Genomic DNA, 22,308 nt, shown 5'->3' on the forward strand with positions numbered 1-22,308 from the left:
GCGACTTATCCATCTACTCTGACCATTATATAGACCTATTTATCATCAAATCATGCTGAACAAATGCCAAACGCCAAAACTAATCGAATTCAGGGGTGTACAGATGCGTCATCGAGGATTGTGAGCAGGGCCAGCTTGCGAAGCGGCCATCTCAGCACGCGCCGCAGCTTTCGCTCGCCAGGCATCTCCCTTCCTCAGAATGAGCAAGACCAAGACAGTACTAGCCCAACACACACTTGCAAGAATCGAAAACAAGACATGGTTGCCGAGCCTTTTGAGAGCAGGTTCGGCAGCGGCACTTGCTCCAGCAGCGAGCAGCATGCGGACGAGGTTATTGAGCGCCATAGCACTGGAACCTCGTCCTGGCAGAGCGTCAATGAGGTACGTGGTCACTGCAGCATAGATGAACATCGTTGCAAGTCCAAAGATAAATGTCCCAATCAATGGAATGAGCCAAAATTGACCAATCGTCCAACCATAGATGAACAATCCTGCTGGCGCAAAAAAGGCACCAGTCCAAGCATTCAGGCCAAAGCGACGTTCGGGAATGTACTCGCCACCTTCTTTCTCTTTGGCTCTCTGCATGACAATGTCGCACCATTTGCCACCAAGGATTGACCCAATAATGTAACCAATCGAATTACCCAGGTACAAGCACCCAATGATGATGGTGCGGAAATTGTAGGGCGCCATCTCAAACGAGTACTCGATGGAGATGTTTAGAAAATACAAGCTTCCAAAATTGAGACTTGCATAAGCGATGGAGCATGCGACGGCAGGGAATGCAAAGAACTTGATTGTTTTCAGGGGATCTGCCAGGGTGTGAAGGAAGACTTCCATCTTGGTAGGCATGCGAAGAGATCCTGCTTCTTTATCGTATATTTCAAGCACCTTGGCATCACGAAGCGTCTCTGGCAAGCAGAATAGCAAGAGAATAGTGAGTGTACCAGCCTTAGCGACGATGAACCATTGTGTGTTTCGCCACGATCCAGCTGACGTCAAGAGCCCTCCAAGGACTGGACTCATTAGAGGCCCAACGATGGGTCCGAGGTAGAACCAGCCCATTGCGTTCCCTCTATGTTGTGCGAGATAAATGTCTGCAATGACACCGGCTCCAATAGCTTGGGCCGCGCCAGATGAAAGGGCTGCCAGGAGACGAAAGGCGAGCAGCTGGCTAATGGATTGCGAGACGGCACACAGAATGGAAAAGACTGTATACGCAGAGAAGGACAGAAGATATACTGTTCTTCTGCCAAAATGCTCACTCACGTAAGCCAACCAGAGAGGGGATACTCCCATACCGATGAGAAAGGTGGTAATGGTCAGATTCGCAACGGTGGCCGTGGTCCCAAAATCGCGCTCGACATTGGACAGTGCTGGAAGAAGGATGCCACTGGACATGGGCCCCGACATGGCGGCCGCTGCAACGAGAAAGACGATGAAGTGCTTCGTGCCTTGTGTGTATTCCCGCGGGTCTTCCACTTCTGGCACAATGGCAAGAGAGCTCAAGAAACCGATTCGTTTTGCGCGAGGTACAATGGTAGAAGCACCTGTGTGCATTCGCATGAGTACGGAACCGCGTGAACGTGTGCGTCGTAAGACATCATTGTGTTCTGGGTCGACGGGGTCGTTCGGTTTGCTTCCACTGCTCGCTGGGCTCTCGTCGACATCGTCTGTTGCCACAATCGCTGCTGCATCCGCCGCCGACTGCGCCATGGCAGTTTCTGATGAGTTACACGTCAATGGATCTAGTTATACGTCTGTAGATGTAGCAGATCTGATTTCGGTACCTGCCGAAGACGTCAATCGCGTAATGTTGCACAAGGATTTGAGACGGTCACAAACGGACCTTGAAGACAGTCCTGGACCTCCAGGAGCATTCTACTGCTAAAACACAGTCTCTCATGAGCTATATGTCTTTGTGTATAGTGAGACTGTCTGGGCAGGAGCATCATGAGCAATCTATGTTTGTCAAGCGAATGACACTACTTTATGTTTGTGTCGTACACGAAGCAGGAAGGCATGGTAGATACAAGTATTAGTGAGTGACTGCTGTAGACTACAGTGCTTTGTCAGTTCAAATTCCTGCTGTATATGGGACTGTCTCTGCGTTCCTTATCTCCGCTGTTATCGCGTGGCGCAGTGTCCGTTGCAGCAGGTGCAGCGAGCAGTGCAGCCAGCGAGTCTCCTTTCTCTCCGACCTCAACTCTATCTGCAGCACACGTCAGGCACAAGTCGGCCGCCTCGAAAGACTTAAGCTGCGCTTCACCTACATCGCCCCAGCGACCCTCTTCTTCTGCCAAAAAACTTCTTTCGTTCCCTTTCAATAGCAACTCTACAAGCATGTCCGATCTAGGCAAACACGCGCAAGCCTTCACAGGCCGCGGCGGCGCTGGCAACTATGTCATTAAGAATCCAATCCCCGAGGAAAACCTACCAAAACAGTTCTCTCAGAAGCCCGTACATGGCAACTTCTCCGGTCGTGGCGGCGCTGGTAATTTTGCTACAAAGGCAGAGATCCAGAAGGCCCAAGAGCTTGCTGGTAAGCTTCCTCGTCGGGATGCGTTTGCTCTGCGCTCTGTTGTGATGCGCATCCTGTGTATCTGCTGACTGTATACTGACTTTGTCTAGAGCACACTCACCCTGCCGAGCCCATCACCAAGCCGGCTCCGATTGTGTACAAAGGTGGTCGCGGCGGCGCTGGCAACATCGAGGCTGTTCAGTACAATGACAAGCACCGTGAGGATCTCGAAATCGAGGAGCTCATCAGGACACACAAGGAACTCCAGGCACCAGCCAAGGAGGAGCCTATCCTCAAGGTCGACTAGAGGCCTTGTTCAGAGGTATCAAACAACGTATGTCAGCTGTATATGCAAGAGCTTTGTAGATCAATCGTCTTCCATGTCTACGTCTTCGCTGCCCAGATCATCCATAGCCACAGCAGGATCCAGTATACTGCTCAACGTGACAGATGTCGATGGTCCTTGTGCTTCTATCGGTTGCGCATTGGTTGCCGCAAGAGCAGCCTTGGGTTGCGCCCACGCCGGTACTTCGCCAGACTTCTTAGGTGCAGCCGCCGCACCGCTCCCCGCTTCGCCATTTCCTACCGCTACCGCAGCGTCTGCCTCTTGTCTCGCAGGCGCAACTTGCTTTCCTGCGGCTGTATCCCTGAATTGAACGCGCTGCGGTACGACATCTGACAAAAAGTCAAGTTGTGGCAGTCTCGCTACTGCTGATGCGCAATGACTATAGTTGAGACCTTTCTTGCGTTCAGCAATGGTATAGAAAAAGGACTGTTCTGCGAAATAAGCAGCGAAGCGTTCCTAGAGGGTCAGTCGGACTACTTTAGGTGTAGCATCTGTGAACGTACCGTCGCAGATGCAATGACAAGAGCTGCCGCGTTGGATAGATTATTGACATCCTCATCCATCTTTGCAATCTTCTTGACGCGAGCGAGTGGGAGACGCCGATTGTGCGCAGCTGGCTTCTTGGGTGTACCTGATGGCGAGGCAGTACTATTAGCTTTTGATTTTGGGTTGGCTTTCATCGCTGGCGGACTCTGCTGTGTCTCTATCGGCTCGTCTTGTGCTGTCTCCATCGGCCCTGGACTCGACATCTTTCGCTTCGTCTGATGCCCGTAAGTCAGCTGGTAGTTACCTGTCGCGTCGCGTCTTGGTGATTTGCAGGAGAGCTCCTCACAAATTTCCTCAGAAAAAGGAGACAAAGCGCAAAGACAGCAAGACAAGCAGTTCCTTCTCATCCACCCTGCCATGAAACGAGATTTGGAGGCTCCTGCTGATGCTGTCGAGGACAAAGACACACAACTAAGCGATGGCGACGAGGATGACGACGAAGATGTCGATATGATTGACGTGGACTTTGAATTCTTTGACTTGGCACCCATCGACTTTCATGCGCTCAACACGCTTCTCAAGCAACTGATGGGTCCAGATGCCATCAAGTTTGAGCTGGGTGCCTTGGCTGATTTGTTATTGGCAAATAAAATTGGCTCAACAGTCAAAGTAGACGGCGAAGAGTCTGACCCGTATGCCTTCTTGACGGTTCTGAACCTGGATGTTCACAAGGAGCACGAGCAGGTCAAGCTAGTCAAAGACTACCTTTTGTCAAAAGTAAGAAAGCTTGACAAAATGCATGCTCTTATTGGCAAAGCTGGCGCTCAGGTTGGCTTGATCTTCAGTGAGCGACTTATCAATATGCCTGTTGAGGTTGCTGGACCTCTATACCGCATCCTCGGCGAAGAAATAACAGCACGGCAAAAAACGGGCAAAGCTGAGGATAAGCAGTATGATCTCAGCCATTATTTGGTCTGGTCCAAGTCATACGTAGAGACTGCCTCAAAGCTCGATGAGGAAGATGACCGGCCCAGGAAGAAGGGCAAACAGCCCAAGCAGGCCGCCAACAAGGAAGTCTTCTTCTTCCATCCAGAGGATGAGATCTTGATCAAGCATGCCTCGCATCACATCAACTTCCCATACAGCAACGCAGCACCAGAGTCAGACTCAAAACGGGCGTTTCATGACTTTGGCATCCATCCTACAGGCGAGCTGATCCTGCTCACCAAAGCACAATTGGCGAGTGCGATTGAAGACATTCAAAAGTCGTTTCCTTTCTAATGCAAAAAATATGGTTTAATATGCCAATGAAGATGCTGATGCTATATTATTACATGTCAAGATGACGCCTTGTGCTTTTCCCATTTGCCATTATGCCATTGCCTCCAGGGCTTCTCGATTGCCACTGGCTCGCGTTCCTTTGCTCTCGTGAATCTCTGCTTTCGAAGCATACCAATGTCATTGCGGCCAGGTAACTTCATGCTGTCGGGAACATCCAGCCCTTTTGTCTTCCATCCAATCGGCAGCTGTGCGAGGTCCTCCTCGCCATGCCCAAGTACAACGCCCTTCTTTGCAGCCATCGCACGTATTCTTGAAGCAGCGACCGGTTGTTTGCACGCAGCGCAATGCCGTAGCAGCGTCACAACCGTGAGCCTGTCCCAAGGCATTCGAACGAGCCTTTCGAAATACGGCCTGCCCCTCTCCCAGGCTCCTCGTGCTGCAAAACCTTGCAGCATAGCTGTCAACACTACAGAAGTGGGCTTCACTCCCTCCCAAACCATCAAATTGAAGTACGTCTCTGCATGTCGCAAATGACCAAACTTGGTGAGTCCCTTGATGGCTGTGCTGAAGAAGAGGAGTCCTCTTCGCTTGCGATGCGAAGCTGCTTGTTGCAACCGGACGGCTGCGAGTACTTTTCGAAAATCGACATAGTCCCCCGTGACAATACACAAGTTTAGAACGCTCGCCACTGTATACTCATCTGGCCTGTAGCCTAATCTGAGCATCGCTTGGAAGACTGTCCATGCAGCTGTGTTTTGGCGGAGTCGAGTGAGACGCGAGATCATAATATTGAACGTCTTGACACTTGGTGGAGTAGATGAATCAGAGAGGAGCCTTGCAAGGTCCTGCAATTGACGGACGGCTGGTTCCCTCAACAAGTCGAGAACATCGTTGTCTAACCTCTTCGCCACAATACTATCGAGAGAGTAGTCTGGAACTTGAGAAAAGCCAGAAGCATCACGTACACTAGGCTTGAGTAGTGCTTGTCGCAACAGCCGAATCGCTTCTTCCAATGTTCGTAAGCGCTCTTGTAGTATGGCGTCCCCTGAATCTCGCAGTCGCCGACGCCAACTTCCTCGTTGTCGGTATAATTGATCTAGCTGATTCTTCGACTTGCGTTGATTGAAATCGATGGAAAGCATAGAGTCTGCGATTCGCGCTACATGTCGCTCGAATAAGCTCGGCCGATGGATACGGTCTTTGCCGCCGACTTCGGCATCTGATGGTGTTTCTCGCGATGTTGTAGCATGCCTCACAAGGCCTTTGTTTTGTCTTTTTGAATCCTTGCTGGGCAATACGGGCGACGGCCGTTGCATGGCTCGCATGACACTGTAGAATCTGCCGAAGAAGTGCTTGTCCGGGGGTTGATTCCTGAATAATGGGCGAGTCCCCGAGGAACATCGCAGAAGAGGTTTGATCATCAACGGTACTCATATAGCTGCTGTTGCTCGGGCAATCCTCATATCACAGATGCCATGGTCGTCTGCAGCTCCTTCTGAGTGCCTATGTATTGCCCTTCCGTGTGGTTGCTTGACTTTTGATTTTTGGGCGCGTCGTAGAAAGCGTGCGATGGACAGCCAGACTCAATACATATAGTACTGTTAGTCTTGCACTCACTTGACCGGCAAGCTACCTGCCTAGTGCCATGATCAGAAGTCTCGCTGGATGCTGAGACCAGTGGCTGCCTTGAAACATAATGGAACGCTTCGAGACAATTCAGCATCAAGCTGGTGACGAAGACGCACTTGCTGATGAAGAGCCATCTCTGCTCGTTGTCATTCTCGACACAAATCCCATCGCTTGGGAAGCATTACAGCTTCAGCTGCCATTCGAAAAAGTCCTTGCTGATGTGCTCGTCTTTGTCAATGCGCATATTGCCTTTGATCACGCCAATCAGGCCGTCTTGATTGCCTCTCACATCGATCGCGCGTGCTATCTATATCCAACACCTGAAACGAGGTACGAACATCAGGTCGATCCACATCGCGCTGCAAACGCATATCGGCCGTTTATTGTCGTACAAGACCAAGTTGTACAGAATCTAAAGACTCTGATTGACAATACAACGACAGAGCACATTGCCGCTCAAAAAGCTTCAATGATGTCTGGTGCCATCACACTCGCACTGGGTTATATCAACAAGTTGAATGCTGCACGGAACGAAACAACAACGGCTGCTGGAACTGAGGCCATGGGAACAACGACTTCGCAGCAGCGCGTCAAGGCACGGATCCTAGTCCTCTGTGCCTCGGGTGATTTGGCCTTCCAATACATTCCCATGATGAACTGCATCTTTTCTGCACAAAAACTGCATGTTCCAATAGACATCATAAAACTCGCTGGGGATGCCGTCTTTCTACAGCAAGCAAGCGATGCCACAGGCGGTACCTATATGGATGCATCCTCAGCGAACGATAATGGTGGTGGCTTTCTACAACGACTCATGATGATTTACTTGCCAGATCAAAATCTGCGCAAGCACTTGAACCTGCCAAAGCAGGAGAATGTCGATTTCAGAGCTGCCTGCTTCTGTCATAAGCGTGTACTTGACGTTGGCTTTGTCTGCTCCGTGTGTCTCTCAAGTAAGCACACGCAAAGCACCTCTGACTTTTGCTAATCTTTTAGTTTTTTGCTCACCGATACCCAAGTGTTCAGTCTGTGAGGCTGATTTCAATATACAAGAACTCAAAGCATTCGGAGCGAAACCACAAGTCGCAATACAAAAGAAGAAGAAACGCCTCGGCGAGAGCACAAGTACAGAGACGCCCATCGAGATATAATAAACAAAGTCTTGCAATCTCCTATATTTGTACAGCTATGTAATGCACAAAACGGCCAAAAGAACGTCCTTGCATACGTAATAAACAAAAAGAACACTTCAAGCAGTCGCCGACTTTTCAAGATGCTGATCCGCCAAAACGAGCTGGTCTTTTGATAATGGTCGTCCATCATGCCATCGTAGACTGCGACATAGCGTCCACACCAGCTGCTGATACGCCTCTCTGCGTTTCAGTGTTTTTGGAGATAACGTCGCCTTGAACTGCTCATCCAACGTCTGCCAAGCCTGTCGTTCCCCCTCACCACTCGCATACACATCGAAATTCGCAAAATAGTCAACCGAATCTCCTTGTTGAGAACTAGAGATGGCTGTGCTTCCTGCATAAAACCCCTTTGTTGCTGGATTACCACGCACATCAAGCACTTTGAGGGCATCAAGCGTCCCTAAGACTCGACTCAACTCTGCCAGGTTTGCAAGTTTATTGCCGTGTAGGAATAAACGCTCGAGACGACTCAGCTCAGCCAGACACGAGAGGTCGACTAATTGATTGCCACAAGCATTCAATACGCGCAAGTTGGGCGCCGCGGCAGACAAGTTGGCAGGCAAGCCCGTCAAGTGACATCCAGCAAGCTCAAGATATTTGAGTGACAAGAACGCTGTAGGAAAGTCAAAGTCTTCCAAGATATTGCCAGAAAGGTATAACCGTTCAACTTCCCTCAACGCAACCCAGTCGAGATTTGCCATGATGTTACTATCCCTTTGTCGCCGCAAGGAGAAGCTTTGCAAGTGCTTCATTGTATTTGGCATGGGCAAGTTGGTGATAGCGTTATTGTCCAAGTAGACGAGTCGCGCATTGGGGATCTGCTGCATGTCAAAGGTATGGAGGTCATTGTCACACACCCGCACCATCTTGAGGTCCGGCATGATCCTGCCATCATTATCGCCAAGTTGGAAGAACTGCAATTTATTGTGGTCCAGATTGAGGGAGAGCAGATTAGATAGCTCACACAGACCGCTGATGATGTCCAATTCATTGTGTGACAAATCTAGCGTTTCGAGGGCCGGTAGTTCCCCAGGGAGCACTTCAAACCATGACAACTGGTTGTTCTTTGCAGACAAGGTGACGAGACTTGATAGGGATTCGCCCGTCAAGCTCTGTAAGTGGTTGCGATCGACTTCGAGATGACAAAGGTGAGGGAGCTTGCCGAGTCCCTCAAGATCCGGGAGCAAGTTGTCGTTCAGCACAAGCCGTTGTAAGTTTGGCAAGTGTGAGAAGGATGTGAGTGCGTCAAGCTGATTACGACTGGCGTTCAACTCCTGCAAGCTCTCTGGCAAATCGGTTAAATGCGACAATTGATTGTTGGCGACATTCAACTTGATCAAGTTGGGAAAGCACTTGTACAATCCAGTCAATGATCTCAAATGCAAATCGCTAAGGTCAGCATTGACGACTGCCTCCCAGATATCGATTGGATAGCGCTTGCTGATGGCTTCCACCAAATCGGCAGTCGACTGCGACATAGTAACCTCAATCGAATCCATGGACAGTGATGCATCTGCAGAGACATCTGAATCTTCTTGGTATCGACCATGCTGCGTAACTTTAGTCATCTCTTGAGCATAAGCGGATTGCGCTGGTGACTGTGCAGGCACAGGGATGGGCATACGTCGTTGTGGTAGGCTCTGCATACTCTCCTCCTGCGCTTCATTTGCATTCGAGCGTGAGCTTTCAGTATTGCTGAGGTCCAATTCATCTGGATAACCTTGAGCACCCTTGACATGACTTGCATCTTGAACGAACGTTCCACGCTCAGTCTCTTCGCTGATGTGCCGCCATTCAAGTCGACTAGCACTGTACACCATATCTCCATTTCGCAACGTCATATTTGGGTTTGGTGGGATATTCTGATATTTGGGTTGTTTTGTCTGTACTTCCTCTTGTTCTGGCTGGACAGCTGGCGAAGGTGCCATCCGCGCAGGTGTCGAGATCCACGTCTGCTTAACAGAATCATACATGCGCATCTTCTTCTCGAGCTCGTGCTGCTTTGTTGTTGTTGCAGCCGAGACACTACGTGAATCAGTGGCACTTGTCCAATCACTAAAATGAGACTTGGTACTCGCTCCGAAACCAGGTGCAGCAAACTTGTCAACGGGAATATTCATTGCTTCAAACCCACTGGGTTGTGGCACCAAACCACTGACTCTGCGATGCTCGTCTTCTTTGTGAAGCAGTCCACCAGATGCTTTTCTGGGATGGGGTGTAGTTCCTGCATGCAAAGACCCGGCAGTCGATGTACGATCTTCCGTGACGCGTGGAAGACCCTTTCCAAGACCACCGCCTTTCATGCGTAGTCGTGCCATCACATCATTTGCATTGCTGTAAAAGTTTTGTGTGGTGATGCTGCCCTTGGGTTCATGTTTCGGACGTTTCCGTTCAGGTCCCATGTCGTGGTCTGTGACTTCTGTTTGCGCTGACACACCAGATTGATGAGACTTGCCTGTACCGTTCTTGCTGGGTTGGTGTGAGTCGACTTCTGGGGAAACTTCCTCGGGAATGGGTTCCGACTGCTCTGCGACCTTTTGTAGCGCTGGCGTGCGTGAGCCAAGGATGTGAATCATGTCTGAGAGTTTGTCATTGGTGAATGTATCGTACTCGTTGTGAAAGAGCTTCAGCGGTGATTTGGTGGGTGATTGCATTCCCAGCGAGACAGGTTGACGAGGTGTCATTGCTGTGAGTGGTGATGTGAATTGCTCTGGTGACCGAGGCATCGTTGCAGCAGCAACAGTTGTAATGGCAGCAGAAGACTCGTCCTCGACCCTTGCTCTCGCTTGCGACTCTGGTCTGAATGGGAAGGAAAAGTTGGCGTAGATCCCATCCGCTGATCTGACTGTCCCCGGTCGCGTCTCTTCGCCAGAGGTCGCCTGCTCTTCCTCCTCGGCTTCTTCCTCGGCCGCTGCTTCTTCCACCATACTTAGACCTTCGTCAACATCACTGGGCGGCTGCATGAACATTCGCTCGAGGCCCGTCTGCGGCTTTGTAAAGATATCGCGCCCGGCAACTTCATGGATGTTGGACCAGTTTGCAGGCTTATCGCTCAGTACATTGACACTGCCAGAAAGAGAACTTGAGCCTTGGAATCTGATCGTCGGTGGACGTTCCCGCTCGATCCATTCCTGCGAGAGGTCTGCCTGTTCTTCCATGTTTTGTATGCTTGGATGGTCTCTTGTTTTGGTCGCGGCCTTTTTCTTGTTTTTGGCAACGCGCACTTCAGATGGACAGCACACACCAGACCAGACAGCGAGTATCAGTTGCTGCTACTATGGCATGCGCAGCCTCAGCTGCATGCACACAGGTCTTTGACTTTGATGATGAGCCTCCAAAAGCCAGGCTGAGTCTCACAGCGGCACAACCGATTTCCTCTGGAGCGAAACGCCCAAACAGGACCTATGGCAGATTCAAGCGTTCCATTGCGCCGCCTACAGAGACCGATTTGTATCCTACCAGACCTACGGTGACTTCAAACTGACTGAAGTATTAGTCGTCCCCGCACTGTCGAGAGTGCCAGGACGAAATCCACAAAATCGGCCCAGAAGCGGCCCCTGGATCGGGTGCGTACCAGTGGAGACGAAGACGACGATGAAAGTCCACCACGCTACACACTGCAGTTCATTCCTGCTGAAGACGCTTCTGCATACCATTCAGACGTAGGCGCAGGCAGTACGAGCGAACCAAATGAGCCAGGCGACGCAACTGACGACTCGCCGCAACGCCGATTTTCCCTCAGTCGATTGCACAGCCAGCTCAAGCTACCACAGCGAAAGGGTCTGAGACGACCCAAACGGATCAAGAGAGACTCTCACAAGAGGTCTTTGAGTATTGATCCCGAGTTGTGCCATCCAGGTACATCGAATCTTCAATTTGTACGACCCCACTCAATCTTTTATCAAGCTGATAGATGCAGGTCAATGCAGATGAAGCGGCATGGCAGAGACGTGATTTCACCAGGTCGCAAAAGACGCAGACTCGGTTTTCTCCACAAATTGCGGATGAAGTTGCCATCACGCGGCGTCCATGTGTGACTTGCGAACCTGAGGGCTTTAGCGACGACGACGCTTACCCTATCAATCCTGACACCAGCGATCGAGAAACAAGTCCAGTTGACCCGCAATCTGATGAATCAGACGAAGAAGATTCTGGGGCAGAAAAAATTGTGCCGTCATCTGTTTTACAGAAGGACTCAGCTCAGAGCATCCTGCAAAGCCAAGGCAACGCAGCCAAGCGTCTCAATGATCGTCACGCACAGCTTCTCACTCGTCGCTTGTCCAGCAGACGAGTTAGTTTTGTTCAAGTGCCAGCATCACCGAGTCCCATTCCTCAAGTTCCGCAGGCGATTTTGCCCGTTGTTGTTGACACGCCCGCGACAGCTGTCCCAGTACGCAAACGAGCAATCAGTCTGCGACATGACCGATTCGTCCCACCAAGCGCTGCTACACCCTCTGTCGAGCCTACTCAGTTCAATCGACAGGCTAATGCTGAGAGTATAGACACTTCCAAAGATCGAGGCAAGGTCGTCTGTCCAGCTCTCAGCCAACGCCGCATGACAATGGCAGCATCGAGACGCTGTACAAGGTCCCTGTCAGCTGCTGAAAATTCTTTCCAGCAAGTACGTCAGGCTTGGGATGCCTGATTCATTTGGCGAGCGGGTTCGCATGGATGGTGATACGCTCAATAATGATATCCTGCACAGGTCTTGACTTTTCATTCACTTCCACTTCTTCCATCGCATCCAGTACATTCAAGCCATCAATGACTCGAGCAAAGATAGTGAATTTGCCATCCAAGTGTTCATGCTTCTTGTAGCAAATGAAGAACTGCGAACCATTCGTATCCGGTCCACTATTCGCAAAGCTAACCATACCTCGTGCGGCATGTTTGAGAGACGGATGAAACACGTCCTTGAACTTCCCGCCCCAGATCGACGTGCCCTTCTTGATTATACCCTTTTCATTGGGAATCCCAGCTTGCACCATGAAATCCTTTATATTTCTGTGAAAGATGGCGCCGTCATATTGGCCTGACGCAGCAAGCGCGAGGAAATTGTAGCATGGCTTTTCAATGAGCTCACAGAACAGTTCTAGCTTGATGTCTCCGAGCGTCGTATGAAGTGTCACAGACATGACTCCGTGTCTAGCAGTGTATGGCGTGCGAAGTACTTGCTTGGCCGTGATGTTTGTAGTTCTACAGCAAAAGTCGCATCTACAGTAGAACTACAAATCTACCACACGACTCATGAGCTTCAAGCGTCGCGAGAAGCCTGGTAGTTTAGCTTCCTCTGCTGCAAATGAACAAACTACTGCTCGTGGTATAAGACCTTCTGCTGCGAATGGAGCACCCGTCACGTCAACAGGCTGCCCCTCGCTCGATGCAGTCCTCTCTGGCCATGGCGGCCTACCCACCGGCTCACTCTTTTTCATTGAGGAAAGTGGGACCACTGACTTTGCGAGTGTCTTGCTACGCTACTTTGCTGCTGAGGGACTTCTTCAGGGCCATACAGTCTGGCTCGGGGGCGGCTTGCCGGAATCCTGGTTCAGATCTCTGCCACTCGTCACAGACAAATCAAGCAGCACAGAGAGTAGTGCATCCTCGCGCAATGCCGCAAGCAGTGCAGCTGAACAAGAACGCATGAAGATTGCATGGCGTTATCAATCGCTCCCTGACTTTGGCTCTGGTGTCCGCGAACGACCGCCAACCACTTCACAAGAAACTCAACCAGGCTCAGCGAAAGACCTTTACTGCCATGCCTATGACCTGACGAAGCGTCTGACGCTTGCACCAGAGATGCAATATACAGTTTCGCCGTCCTGTGCACCCTCTTCAGCGACTGGCAGTGCTGATCCATTCGCGCCGCTCCTCGCTTCACTTATCCAAACACTCACTGAAACGACAGGCTTCATTCGAGCAGTCATTCCATTCCTCCTTTCTCCAGCGCTCTACCCACCAGGAGCATCTCAACCGCGGCATTTCATCCGGTTCCTCAATAACTTGCGACTCGTCTGTCGTCAATACCCACATCGCATAGCCATCATGGCGACGTTACCGTTAGATTTGTATCCACGCAACACAAGCATGACGACGTGGGCAGAGATCTTATCAGACGGCGTCTTGGAACTCACGCCACTTCCAAGTCCTACTTCAGATGTAACAGCACTAGAAACGTCTTCTATGAGTATGGCAGGTGATCCGACAGGCCCGCAAGGATTATTGAAACTCATCAAGATCCCTCAGCTCGAGAGATGGTCTGCCGGGAGTGAAGTCGATCTTGCCTTTAAAGTGACACGGAAACGCTTCTCCATCGAAGCATGGAGTTTGCCTGCACTAGGCGAAGAGGAAGGTCGGGAAGGAGGCGGAGCACTAGGTGGTGAAGGGCCGACCAAGGCAACCAAGATTGATATCAGTTTTTGATCTATACCAAGATATCTCTATTTTGCTCACGCAATGCCGCTGGGACGGAGGTGGTTGGCAAGGACCCAAGCTCACTAATGCAGAGCGTAATGTACTTTGCCGGCGTAATGTCATACATGATGTTGAGCTTTCGAACAAGGCTCATTGGATCCGTGTCTTCGTCTCCCGCTTTTGACGGACCTGTGCCTGATTTTGCATCTTCTTTGCCAGCGCCTTTCCCACCTTTTTGGTCATCCTTGCCCGCTTGCTTGCCCTTGCCAGACTGCGTGGGCTCTGTTGAAGTCTGTCCACTTGCCTTGCTGTTCTTGGCGGCCTGTGGTACATCCATACCTGTTGTACGCCCAAGCTCATTAATGACAAAAGAATCAAGCTGTACACGATCTCCGAACTTGTAAGTCTCACAAGCAACCATGACGGGTATATGTGCTTCATAGCACGCCATACTGACTAGTGCAGTGCCCGCACGACTGTACAGTGCACCATTCGCAAGAACGGCATGGGCACCTAGTAAACACTTTGTGACGGATTTGAGCGCATAAGAAAGTCCAGTGAGTTGAATGTAAGTGACGGGTATTCCTCGTGGCAATCCGACCAAATCGTCCTTCGTCGTACCACCCACGCGAGCAGTCGTCAAGGCATCAAGCATCCGTCGTCCCTCGAAATTCGGACGAGAATCAGCAACAACCACACTGAATCGTGTCCCTTGCTCAGCGGCTGCTAATAGGATTTTCAAGACAATCGTGGAGTGTGCATAGACAAGAACAACATCTCCGTCTGAGATGCGTGGCGTTGCAAGTTTTACGATGACTTGGCCAGCGACGGTGATGCGCTCACGCTTGAACGTCTCGATAAAATCGAAAAGCTCTTCCTTGAGATCGTCATCGGGCTTGTCGATATCGCGCGTTGAAATGGCTTGTTTGAGGAGGCGGATTGCAGTGCCCATGCTGACACTCAATGGTCTCGCTGTGATTAGATAAGAGATTTGTGTAGACAAATAGGGAGAAAGGTTGCGAGACAGCGTTGTACCCGACGGAGTAACATAGTCTGCAATGAGAATCTTGAAACAATCGAGCATCGCAATGCATCGTGTATTGCTACCGATACAATGACCATGTGAATAGCGCAATGCCAAAGCAACCGTCTCGGGATGAATATCGCGCGATACATGCTCAGACGTCAAAAGAGGCCGTCTTTCCAAATGTGAGAAGAGTGAATCACGGGCGGGTTCTGGGATGGTGTGCTTGGCATGAGTTGTAGTAGCGGCTGTTGGTGTCGCCGCCGGTGTCGCAGACACAGACACAGAGACTGGCGCTGCGCCAGCTTTCCCACTTGCGGCAGCATCCTTCCTTGCACTGCTTGCCTGTCCCTCTGCCTTCTTCGCACTCGCAGCAGCTGCGGCCGCTTGTTGCGCTTCAGCAACGGCGCCTTCTGGTAGATTGGCTTGCTTTTCTGCTACTTTGGCGGCTCGCCGCTGAGCCTTGAGCTCCTTGGCTGCCTTCTTATCGTCGACCATGAGATGCTCTCGTCTGCAGCGACTGAAGCTCAAGACAGAGATGGAGCGGGTTGACCTTGATCTTGTGCAGTTTTCATGAAATTTGGACGAGAACGCGACAAAGAGACACAGACAACCAGACAAATGGTCAAGCTTGCGCTCTTCCTCAAGGCGACACTAGACGGCGTCACAGACCTACAGCCTGATATCCCGGCTGACACGCCAGAAGAGTATTACTATAGTTTCCAGGTACAATGTGTCAGTTGCCGCGAGACACATCCAAATCATGTTGCCGTTAGCAGGCACGAACAGAATGAAATGCAGGGGAGCCGTGGAGAGTCCAATTTCGTTTGGAAGTGTCGGAACTGTGGACGAGAGTCGTCTGCCAATATCGAGGGTCCTCCGGCTGCGTGCCCGTTGGAACAATCCGGGAAGAAGGTCAAGATGTTGGTGTTTGAGACGCGTGGATGCGAGTTTGTTGGATTCAAGGCGGATGTATGTGCTCTGCAATGCTAAATACCGGCTAACAAGCAGGGCGATTGGATGTGCAAGGGTGAGAACGGCAAGAGCACTTTTGGAGCTATTGATCTTGGTGAAGGGGAATGGTATGACTACGATGACAATGCCGGGGCTGAAGTGTCCATCACAGAGGTCGAGTGGTCTATTGAGCGGACAAAGTGATGAGGCCGGGTGCGGTTGTCAGCTTTGATCTTACTCATCCGAGTGCGGTTCTCGAGACATATGCAGGACAAAAGGAAGACATACCGAAAGACTGACTTGCGACTGTATGCGGTCAAGGTCAGCTCAGCATCGTCATATGAGACACTTGGACGGAGGCCCTTTGCTCTGGAGTTGCTCATCGAGTGCCAACTGAGTCGCTTCATCTTCACCTTGCTTCGACGCTAGGTCGAGTTACTATTGATGCAGTCAGCGGTCATCTTTAAATTTATACTAGGCTACCTACATCATCAATTTCGATGGCTTCCAATTTAAAGGCTTTCCATCGGAAGATATCTGGGTGATCTGAGGGATATGAGACATCGAGAAGAAGGTGACAGGAAAGTGAGCCAATCCCCTGACTTCGAGCCAGGTTTCAGATCGGCCAAAACCCGAAAACGACATCTGCCAAAATCTAAACACCACATCCTCCTCGACGCTTTACTATTCTGTCGCTGGCTTCGGCTCTGTCGATACAGCTGGCACCGAGGCAAAACAAATATCTGAATCACTTATCCCCGCTGTCATTTCTGCTCCTGAACGCGATTGCTTAATTGTGGTCTAGGAAACATCTTGACTCAAATTGCAATGTCGCCACCTAGCTATACTGTCTTCCACTTACCATGCATCTGACCTGCCAATCCCACAGTGCTTCTATGCATTTGCTGGTTATGCTTATCTGGCCTTCATGCCCATGCTTTAGGGTATTACCAAAAGCATACCAGCCCCCATGCAGATTCAAGCACTCGTCCTCTTTGCATCTCTAGCAGCAGCTCTGCCACCCAAACCCATTGTCACATCAGTCGCCAAGGCCAGACCTGCTGCACCCACGACGACACCCCCTGCAGCACGCATCCAACCTACCACTTCTACAAAACTTTCATCATCAACGACAAAACCATCAACGACCGTGGTAGCCATTTCGAATGCCGGCAACGTCGCAGCTGCTCCTACAACTTCATCTGCAGTGGTCCCTATGAATCAATTGACCCTGCCGTTCGCCAATCAACCGGCCTTTGTTGACGCCATGTTGGATGCGCACAATACCTACAGACAACGCCACGGGGCAGCCAATCTCACGTGGAACCCAAATCTCGTTCAAGGCGCTCTTGCACAGCTCGCGACTCAGCAATTTGCTCATACGACCAACAACCCGTATGGAGAGAACCTCGCATCCTTCTACAGAAATGATTATGCTCGACCTCCGGTGAATAATCAAAACCCAAGACAACAGGTGCAATGGTGGTATGATGAGGTGAATGTGTACAACTTTAGTGCACCAGACTACTCGCACGCTACAGGTCATTTCACACAATTGGTGTGGTTGGATACGACGCAGTTGGGGTGTGCATGGGATCAATTGAATGGTACCGACGGTGGATATACACGGCGTTTAACGTGTGAATACTGGCCAAAGGGTAATTATCTCGGTCAGTTTGGGGATAAGGTGTTGACACCGAGGGGACCTGTGCCTGCTCCTCAGCCGACGTTGCTTTGAGCGTCACTGTATAATCAAGGGTTTATAGGTGCGTAGAACGAGCGAAAGCGTGTCATGTGTAATGAATGAGGGATCGAACGGTCCTTAAAAATCAATATGAACAGCTGCAAAATGCTAAATGACCCTTGGTGAATGTAAGTAAGAGAAAGAATGAATGAACAAGGGAATCAAAGATAGACTGGCTGTTGAGGAGGTGTGCCGGTAGCAGGCGCAACCTGTGACGCAAATTGACCACCATAGTTACCGGGGGTCGAGTACTCACACGTCAAGAACCTGTGATTTGCAGTGTAGTCGTCATATCCTCGGTCCCAGGCACACCCAACCTGCGTCGTGCCCTTCCAAACAACCTGCGTGAAATGTCCCGTTGCCGAGGAGAAGCCAGGGGAAGCGTAGTTGTACTGACTAATCTCGTCGTACCACAGCTGAACAGCATGTCTGGGATTCTGGTTGTTGGTGGGAGACATGTAAAAGTATGCGAGGTTCTCCCCATAACCTTGATTGCTGTGCGCAAAGACATGGGTATCGAGCTGTTTCTTTGCAGCATTGGCAAGATCAGCGTTCCAAGTCAAGTTCCCCGTCCCTGTGTGGAAGCTGCGCATGGTGTTGTGTGCAGAGAGCATGGCTTCAATAAAAGCAGGTTGTGCAACGAATGGCAAGGTAAGCTGTGAGAGAGGTGTATTGCTGCTGGTAGTACTGCTTCCCGCGACATTTCCTGCAGATTGAACAGGTGTAGAACGAGCGACTGGGGCGGTGGTGGTGATTCTGGCAGGACGTGCGGCTGCTGCGGTGGTGGTGATGCGAGCTGGTCGCGGTGGCGCTGCTGCTGCTAGTCCAGCTAGAGACAGGAGCGTCGTGAAAGGAAGATGCATGGTATGCTGAATGCTCGAGAGTTGAGTAGACGATGGAGAGAGTGTGATGCGCTATATGTAATGGAGTCCAGTCCAGTCCAGTCCAGTCCAGTCCTGTCCATGGAGGAGGCTGCCTCGAGTCGCCACCTGGGATTCCGGATGCGGCGAGGGGAAGCAGCATTCAGATGGATAACTGCGCAGGTGTACTGTACGGCAGTGTATACACCCAGTATCAGCTAGAATCGAGTGATCGACACCAGGAAGCTCGTCGGCATCTTCCAGGTCAGATCGTGGGCTGCTAGGCCACCCCAACTATGCCTGCACAACGTGCTTGAACCCTCGCTCCCGACACACATCCAGTATCACAGCCAATCTCGCTGGATCCACTGGGCCACTTACGATCCCGCTGCCGCCAGAAATGACACGATGCCCTCCAATCTCGACACACTGCACCGTCTTTGCATCACCAGGCTCAAATCGCACCGCTGTGCCCGCCGGGATATCCAGTCTCTTACCATATGCTAGCCCACGGTCCATTGAAAGAGCTGGGTTCGTCTCAATGAGATGGTAGTGTGAACCAACTTGGATAGGCCGGTCACCCGTATTCGTGATGCGCAGAGCAAAGCGCTGCTTGCCAGCATTGAGCGTCACCACCTTTTTGCGATGGTACACGGCACCTGGCTGATTGAGTGGTAGATAAGCCTTCTCCTCCGCCAAGATAAAGAGGCTCTGATCTGGGACAGGTAGAAAAGATCCATACAGCGCATTCACGAGATCACCATCGTCTGAGCAGATGGGTTGATGCACAGTGACAAGATACGTGCCGTCGGGGAAGGTTCCCTCCACCATAATTTCATGTAGGCTAGCGACAACAGAAGGCAAGACATGCCGCCTCCCTAGCATTTGCTTACCCAGCGACATGAGCTGGGCAACACTGTGGTTGCCATCGCGAATACGTTCTTGCAGTTGCGAGGCTATTAAAGCTGTAGCTTCTGCGCGGTTGAGCTGTACTCCACGCGCTAGTCTGCGTTGTGCAAGCTGACCTACTTGTGTAATGATCAGCTTATCGCGTTCTCTTGGTGCAAGATGCATTGCAGCGCGTAAGTCTAGTAGCTACTATGCGGTTGTTCAGAGACGAGGTCGAGGTCGAGGTCAAGGCTGGAGATAAGGATCGAAAAGAACAGTCACATTCTGATTACTTCTTGATAATCTTATGGAGCGGCTCAACACGCTGACGACGCGAGAGACCTGTTGCAAGCCTTGGCTTGACTGCGATAGGTAGCGCTGTGCTTGCGGCATAATTGATGACCCTTCCAGATCCCAGATCTGACACCACTTTGACGGGAGACACCGTGATAGTGGTTGCTTGGGCTGTGCGCACCTCCAAGCTCGATCCTGCCGGACGAACTTCCGAGCTGACGACTGTAGGCAGATTCATTTGACTGATGGAGGCCTGCAAGGGCTTCCTTCCAGCCTGAGCCAAGCCACGAAGCACCTCCTGTGCAATGGCTTGATTGAATGCCATTTGTGGGGTGACCACAACTTTTACATTCATTGGTGAAGGAGGGGTTGGCAAGCTTTTCCCGATCGTTTCAACGTCTGCACTCGACTTTGTAGTCTCAAAAGGTGATCTTGCACCAGTTCTTTGCTGAGCAGACGTGAGCGGCATTGCTTTCGGCTTGGATGCTTCGGGTGAGACAGGAGTTAGCATACTCGCTATTGCGTCCTGTTCAGTCTTAGATGATGAGATTCTCCTTGCCTGAGACGATGCATGCGTAATAGACTTGGACGCTTTCGTCTCTTTCGGCGACCCTTTCCTGGCAACCGCTGGCGTGACTTTCTTCTTTATGATGAGCTCACTCTCGCTATCAGATCCATTTGAGTCAGATGAGCTGAGGGGACCTGCACAATAGTCATCAATGGTCCGACGCGGTGTAATCTTCACGGCTGCACGCGGCACCACACCTGGTACTTTCGCCGACTTGCAAGATTCATTCAGTCGCGTGTTCTTCTCGTCGGGCTTCTTCTTGACCAGACGACGTTGTGACGTACCCAAGTCTATCAGATCCGAGTCTTCGTCACTTGAATTGATATACTCTTTCGAGAACACTTCCTTGACCTTTTCCTTACGCGCCGGTTCTCGTTTTCGCTTTTTGCCAACGGCTGGCTCTGCTTGGTGTTTGACGGCTGGATCATCAGGAAAGTCATAGATCTTGTCGTTCTTCATGTTACACGCCGGCGCATGGTCGTCATCCGATTCAATGTTGATAACTTGCTGTGTTGCCTTTTTCACAGGCATGACTCGTTTCGCTGGAGCGACGACCACGGAGCTACTTTCATGCTCGCTGTCGCTTTGATCAGAGTCTGGGACGATCAGAGGCGACATCAGGCTCCATTCATGCGCAGATAGCTTCCCTTGGTGCGTGTCTGTGTTTGTTTACGCGAATTTAGGAAAATTGTACAACGCGACGAGATACACAAAGTCACTCTATATACCGAAAACGAGCCTCGTCAGTCTTGGGGCCAGGTCAATGGCAATCCAGCCAACGCCCGTATACACCACCAACTTCGTCACCACCTCGACATCATATCGAACACGCGGCTTCTCAATCGTCCCATGCATCTGTCGCATATCCTCCCGTTTCGCACCTTCATAATCCATCGTTGCGTCATTACTCAAACGGCGTTGCTTGTCCCGTACATCCACCGCTTCGAACAAGTCTGCTGCAGATTGAGGTCCCACGCTATCCGTTCGTGGACGTCGAAAGTTGCGTACAAGCGTTGGCAGTTCCTTCATGCTGGGCAAGACTTCATCTGGAACACCTTCGGGAACAGTCTTGTATTTCGTTGCAGAGGCAAAGTCTCGACGTGGATAGAGAAAGCCAGCTTTGCTGAGGTAGCGATAGAATGGTGGAAGGATCGTAAAGAGAATCGGCTTCATTGTTGCGCGCCAAGCGAGAATGAAGAGGACGCCGAGTAATACACGTAGCAGTCCTCCAGCAATCGAAAGACCAGGTGACGACATGTACAAGTGTCCTGGATACGACCCTGTTGCATTGACATATGGATCAGCAGAATACCGCCAGAATCCAAAATACTGCCCAATCACCACCCCTGCAAAGGCAACACCATCGTCAAAACACGGACAGGCATCTGCAGGTTCTGGATGAAGTCTGACGAGAATGATGATGGAGATCAGGAGGATAAAGACACCCAAAGTGCCTGGTACGGAGATCCAGCGTTCAATGATGGGTGTAGCAGCCCATCGCGCCCAGCCTATACTGAAGCCTAGGATAGATCCTGCAATCACGTCGGAAAAGCCATGCATGCCGCAGTAGAGCCGTCCAAAGACAATCGTTGCTGTGTAGAGCGCCGTGAAGCATTGTAGAGCGAGTTTGGAGGATGCACTGCCTTCATATTGGGAGAGCATTGCAAATGCATAGAAGGCCACGGAGCATGCATTGGTTGAGTGTGAGCTCGGAAAGCCATATTCTAGCGCGGCTGACCCAGACATGTTTATGCGGTGCAATGGCGGTGAAAGCGGTCGAGGTAGACAAAAAAAGTCCTTGATGAAGCCACTGAAGAAGATTCCCGCTGCTAGTGTATCTACCATGGCATTCGCAAAGCTGACATTGCCGAACCAAAATATCATTGGCAGAAAGACGAGAAAGGCAGTGTGTGTCCCGGCATTCGCGGTATAGACAAAGTAGATGTCGAGAAAATTGGTTCGATACTTTTTCTGCAGCCGTGCAAGTATAGGCGTCTCTGCACGAATGATGGGGAGCAGCCTTGCACGTAGACTGTAGCGCAGACTGCTCAGTCGTTGTTGGTAGTGGTTCTGTGCAGACAAGCCGGCCTTCTTTAGGTCTGCGGCTTC

The 22,308-nt window shown here is 50.9% G+C and overlaps 18 protein-coding genes across 18 annotated transcripts; 8 read left to right on the forward strand and 10 right to left on the reverse strand.

The window, feature by feature from the left end:
- Positions 1–14: 14 nt before the first annotated feature.
- On the reverse strand, positions 15–2,024 carry BCR37DRAFT_377343 (major facilitator superfamily domain-containing protein). The gene has a single exon (XM_040868795.1). It carries the CDS (start codon positions 1,714–1,716, stop codon positions 109–111), a length of 1,608 nt encoding a protein of 535 aa, XP_040727129.1. The 5' UTR covers positions 1,717–2,024; the 3' UTR covers positions 15–108.
- Positions 2,025–2,136: 112 nt separating this feature from the next.
- On the forward strand, positions 2,137–2,904 carry BCR37DRAFT_377344 (uncharacterized protein). Its single transcript, XM_040868796.1, has 2 exons — positions 2,137–2,542; positions 2,632–2,904. Exons 1-2 carry the CDS (start codon positions 2,344–2,346, stop codon positions 2,826–2,828), a joined length of 396 nt encoding a protein of 131 aa, XP_040727130.1. The 5' UTR covers positions 2,137–2,343; the 3' UTR covers positions 2,829–2,904.
- BCR37DRAFT_344702 (uncharacterized protein) lies at positions 2,889–3,598 on the reverse strand (the record flags this gene model as incomplete). Its single annotated transcript, XM_040867581.1, has 2 exons — positions 2,889–3,323; positions 3,371–3,598. 2 exons carry the CDS (start codon positions 3,596–3,598, stop codon positions 2,889–2,891), a joined length of 663 nt encoding a protein of 220 aa, XP_040727131.1.
- Positions 3,599–3,854: 256 nt separating this feature from the next.
- Positions 3,855–4,580, forward strand: BCR37DRAFT_339228 (BCP1 family; the record flags this gene model as incomplete). Its single annotated transcript, XM_040867326.1, has 1 exon — positions 3,855–4,580. A coding segment is annotated over one exon (726 nt), but the record flags the coding sequence as incomplete, so codon positions are not given.
- A 41-nt stretch (positions 4,581–4,621) lies between these two features.
- Positions 4,622–6,261, reverse strand: BCR37DRAFT_377349 (uncharacterized protein). The gene has a single exon (XM_040868797.1). The coding sequence runs from the start codon at positions 6,053–6,055 to the stop codon at positions 4,691–4,693; it is 1,365 nt and encodes a 454-aa protein (XP_040727133.1). The 5' UTR covers positions 6,056–6,261; the 3' UTR covers positions 4,622–4,690.
- Positions 6,174–7,463, forward strand: BCR37DRAFT_244372 (TFIIH subunit Tfb4/p34). The gene is made up of 2 exons (XM_040866582.1): positions 6,174–7,216; positions 7,260–7,463. Exons 1-2 carry the CDS (start codon positions 6,331–6,333, stop codon positions 7,412–7,414), a joined length of 1,041 nt encoding a protein of 346 aa, XP_040727134.1. The 5' UTR covers positions 6,174–6,330; the 3' UTR covers positions 7,415–7,463.
- Positions 7,405–10,634, reverse strand: BCR37DRAFT_377351 (uncharacterized protein). The gene has a single exon (XM_040868798.1). The coding sequence runs from the start codon at positions 10,612–10,614 to the stop codon at positions 7,513–7,515; it is 3,102 nt and encodes a 1,033-aa protein (XP_040727135.1). The 5' UTR covers positions 10,615–10,634; the 3' UTR covers positions 7,405–7,512.
- Positions 10,635–10,733: 99 nt separating this feature from the next.
- Positions 10,734–12,015, forward strand: BCR37DRAFT_391420 (uncharacterized protein; the record flags this gene model as incomplete). The annotated part of the gene is made up of 4 exons (XM_040871007.1): positions 10,734–10,906; positions 10,953–11,334; positions 11,376–11,952; positions 12,002–12,015. The coding sequence occupies 4 exons, from the start codon at positions 10,734–10,736 to the stop codon at positions 12,013–12,015; spliced, it is 1,146 nt and encodes a 381-aa protein (XP_040727136.1).
- An 87-nt stretch (positions 12,016–12,102) lies between these two features.
- On the reverse strand, positions 12,103–12,591 carry BCR37DRAFT_391421 (peptidyl-prolyl cis-trans isomerase-like 3-like protein; the record flags this gene model as incomplete). Its single annotated transcript, XM_040871008.1, has 1 exon — positions 12,103–12,591. The coding sequence occupies one exon, from the start codon at positions 12,589–12,591 to the stop codon at positions 12,103–12,105; it is 489 nt and encodes a 162-aa protein (XP_040727137.1).
- Positions 12,592–12,775: 184 nt separating this feature from the next.
- BCR37DRAFT_336793 (Elongator complex protein 4) lies at positions 12,776–13,804 on the forward strand (the record flags this gene model as incomplete). Its single annotated transcript, XM_040867239.1, has 1 exon — positions 12,776–13,804. A coding segment is annotated over one exon (1,029 nt), but the record flags the coding sequence as incomplete, so codon positions are not given.
- Positions 13,805–13,901: 97 nt separating this feature from the next.
- BCR37DRAFT_337737 (uncharacterized protein) lies at positions 13,902–15,089 on the reverse strand (the record flags this gene model as incomplete). The annotated part of the gene is made up of 2 exons (XM_040867275.1): positions 13,902–14,038; positions 14,168–15,089. Coding segments are annotated over 2 exons (1,059 nt in total), but the record flags the coding sequence as incomplete, so codon positions are not given.
- On the forward strand, positions 15,047–15,386 carry BCR37DRAFT_377356 (uncharacterized protein). The gene has a single exon (XM_040868799.1). It carries the CDS (start codon positions 15,123–15,125, stop codon positions 15,309–15,311), a length of 189 nt encoding a protein of 62 aa, XP_040727140.1. The 5' UTR covers positions 15,047–15,122; the 3' UTR covers positions 15,312–15,386.
- A 126-nt stretch (positions 15,387–15,512) lies between these two features.
- BCR37DRAFT_391424 (uncharacterized protein) lies at positions 15,513–16,049 on the forward strand (the record flags this gene model as incomplete). The annotated part of the gene is made up of 2 exons (XM_040871009.1): positions 15,513–15,863; positions 15,903–16,049. 2 exons carry the CDS (start codon positions 15,513–15,515, stop codon positions 16,047–16,049), a joined length of 498 nt encoding a protein of 165 aa, XP_040727141.1.
- Positions 16,050–16,513: 464 nt separating this feature from the next.
- BCR37DRAFT_377358 (CAP domain-containing protein) lies at positions 16,514–17,653 on the forward strand. Its single transcript, XM_040868800.1, has one exon. The coding sequence runs from the start codon at positions 16,816–16,818 to the stop codon at positions 17,581–17,583; it is 768 nt and encodes a 255-aa protein (XP_040727142.1). The 5' UTR covers positions 16,514–16,815; the 3' UTR covers positions 17,584–17,653.
- Positions 17,654–17,795: 142 nt separating this feature from the next.
- On the reverse strand, positions 17,796–18,218 carry BCR37DRAFT_335440 (CAP domain-containing protein; the record flags this gene model as incomplete). The annotated part of the gene is made up of 1 exon (XM_040867185.1): positions 17,796–18,218. A coding segment is annotated over one exon (423 nt), but the record flags the coding sequence as incomplete, so codon positions are not given.
- A 525-nt stretch (positions 18,219–18,743) lies between these two features.
- On the reverse strand, positions 18,744–19,523 carry BCR37DRAFT_344288 (Urease, beta subunit; the record flags this gene model as incomplete). The annotated part of the gene is made up of 1 exon (XM_040867556.1): positions 18,744–19,523. The coding sequence occupies one exon, from the start codon at positions 19,521–19,523 to the stop codon at positions 18,744–18,746; it is 780 nt and encodes a 259-aa protein (XP_040727144.1).
- Positions 19,524–19,626: 103 nt separating this feature from the next.
- Positions 19,627–20,730, reverse strand: BCR37DRAFT_391427 (uncharacterized protein; the record flags this gene model as incomplete). The annotated part of the gene is made up of 1 exon (XM_040871010.1): positions 19,627–20,730. The coding sequence occupies one exon, from the start codon at positions 20,728–20,730 to the stop codon at positions 19,627–19,629; it is 1,104 nt and encodes a 367-aa protein (XP_040727145.1).
- Positions 20,731–20,961: 231 nt separating this feature from the next.
- Positions 20,962–22,293, reverse strand: BCR37DRAFT_341383 (phosphatidic acid phosphatase type 2/haloperoxidase; the record flags this gene model as incomplete). The annotated part of the gene is made up of 1 exon (XM_040867397.1): positions 20,962–22,293. A coding segment is annotated over one exon (1,332 nt), but the record flags the coding sequence as incomplete, so codon positions are not given.
- Positions 22,294–22,308: the final 15 nt, after the last annotated feature.

The sequence above is a fragment of the Protomyces lactucae-debilis genome (genome assembly GCF_002105105.1).
Source record: "Protomyces lactucae-debilis strain 12-1054 chromosome Unknown BCR37scaffold_4, whole genome shotgun sequence".
Lineage (NCBI taxonomy): Eukaryota > Fungi > Ascomycota > Taphrinomycetes > Taphrinales > Protomycetaceae > Protomyces > Protomyces lactucae-debilis.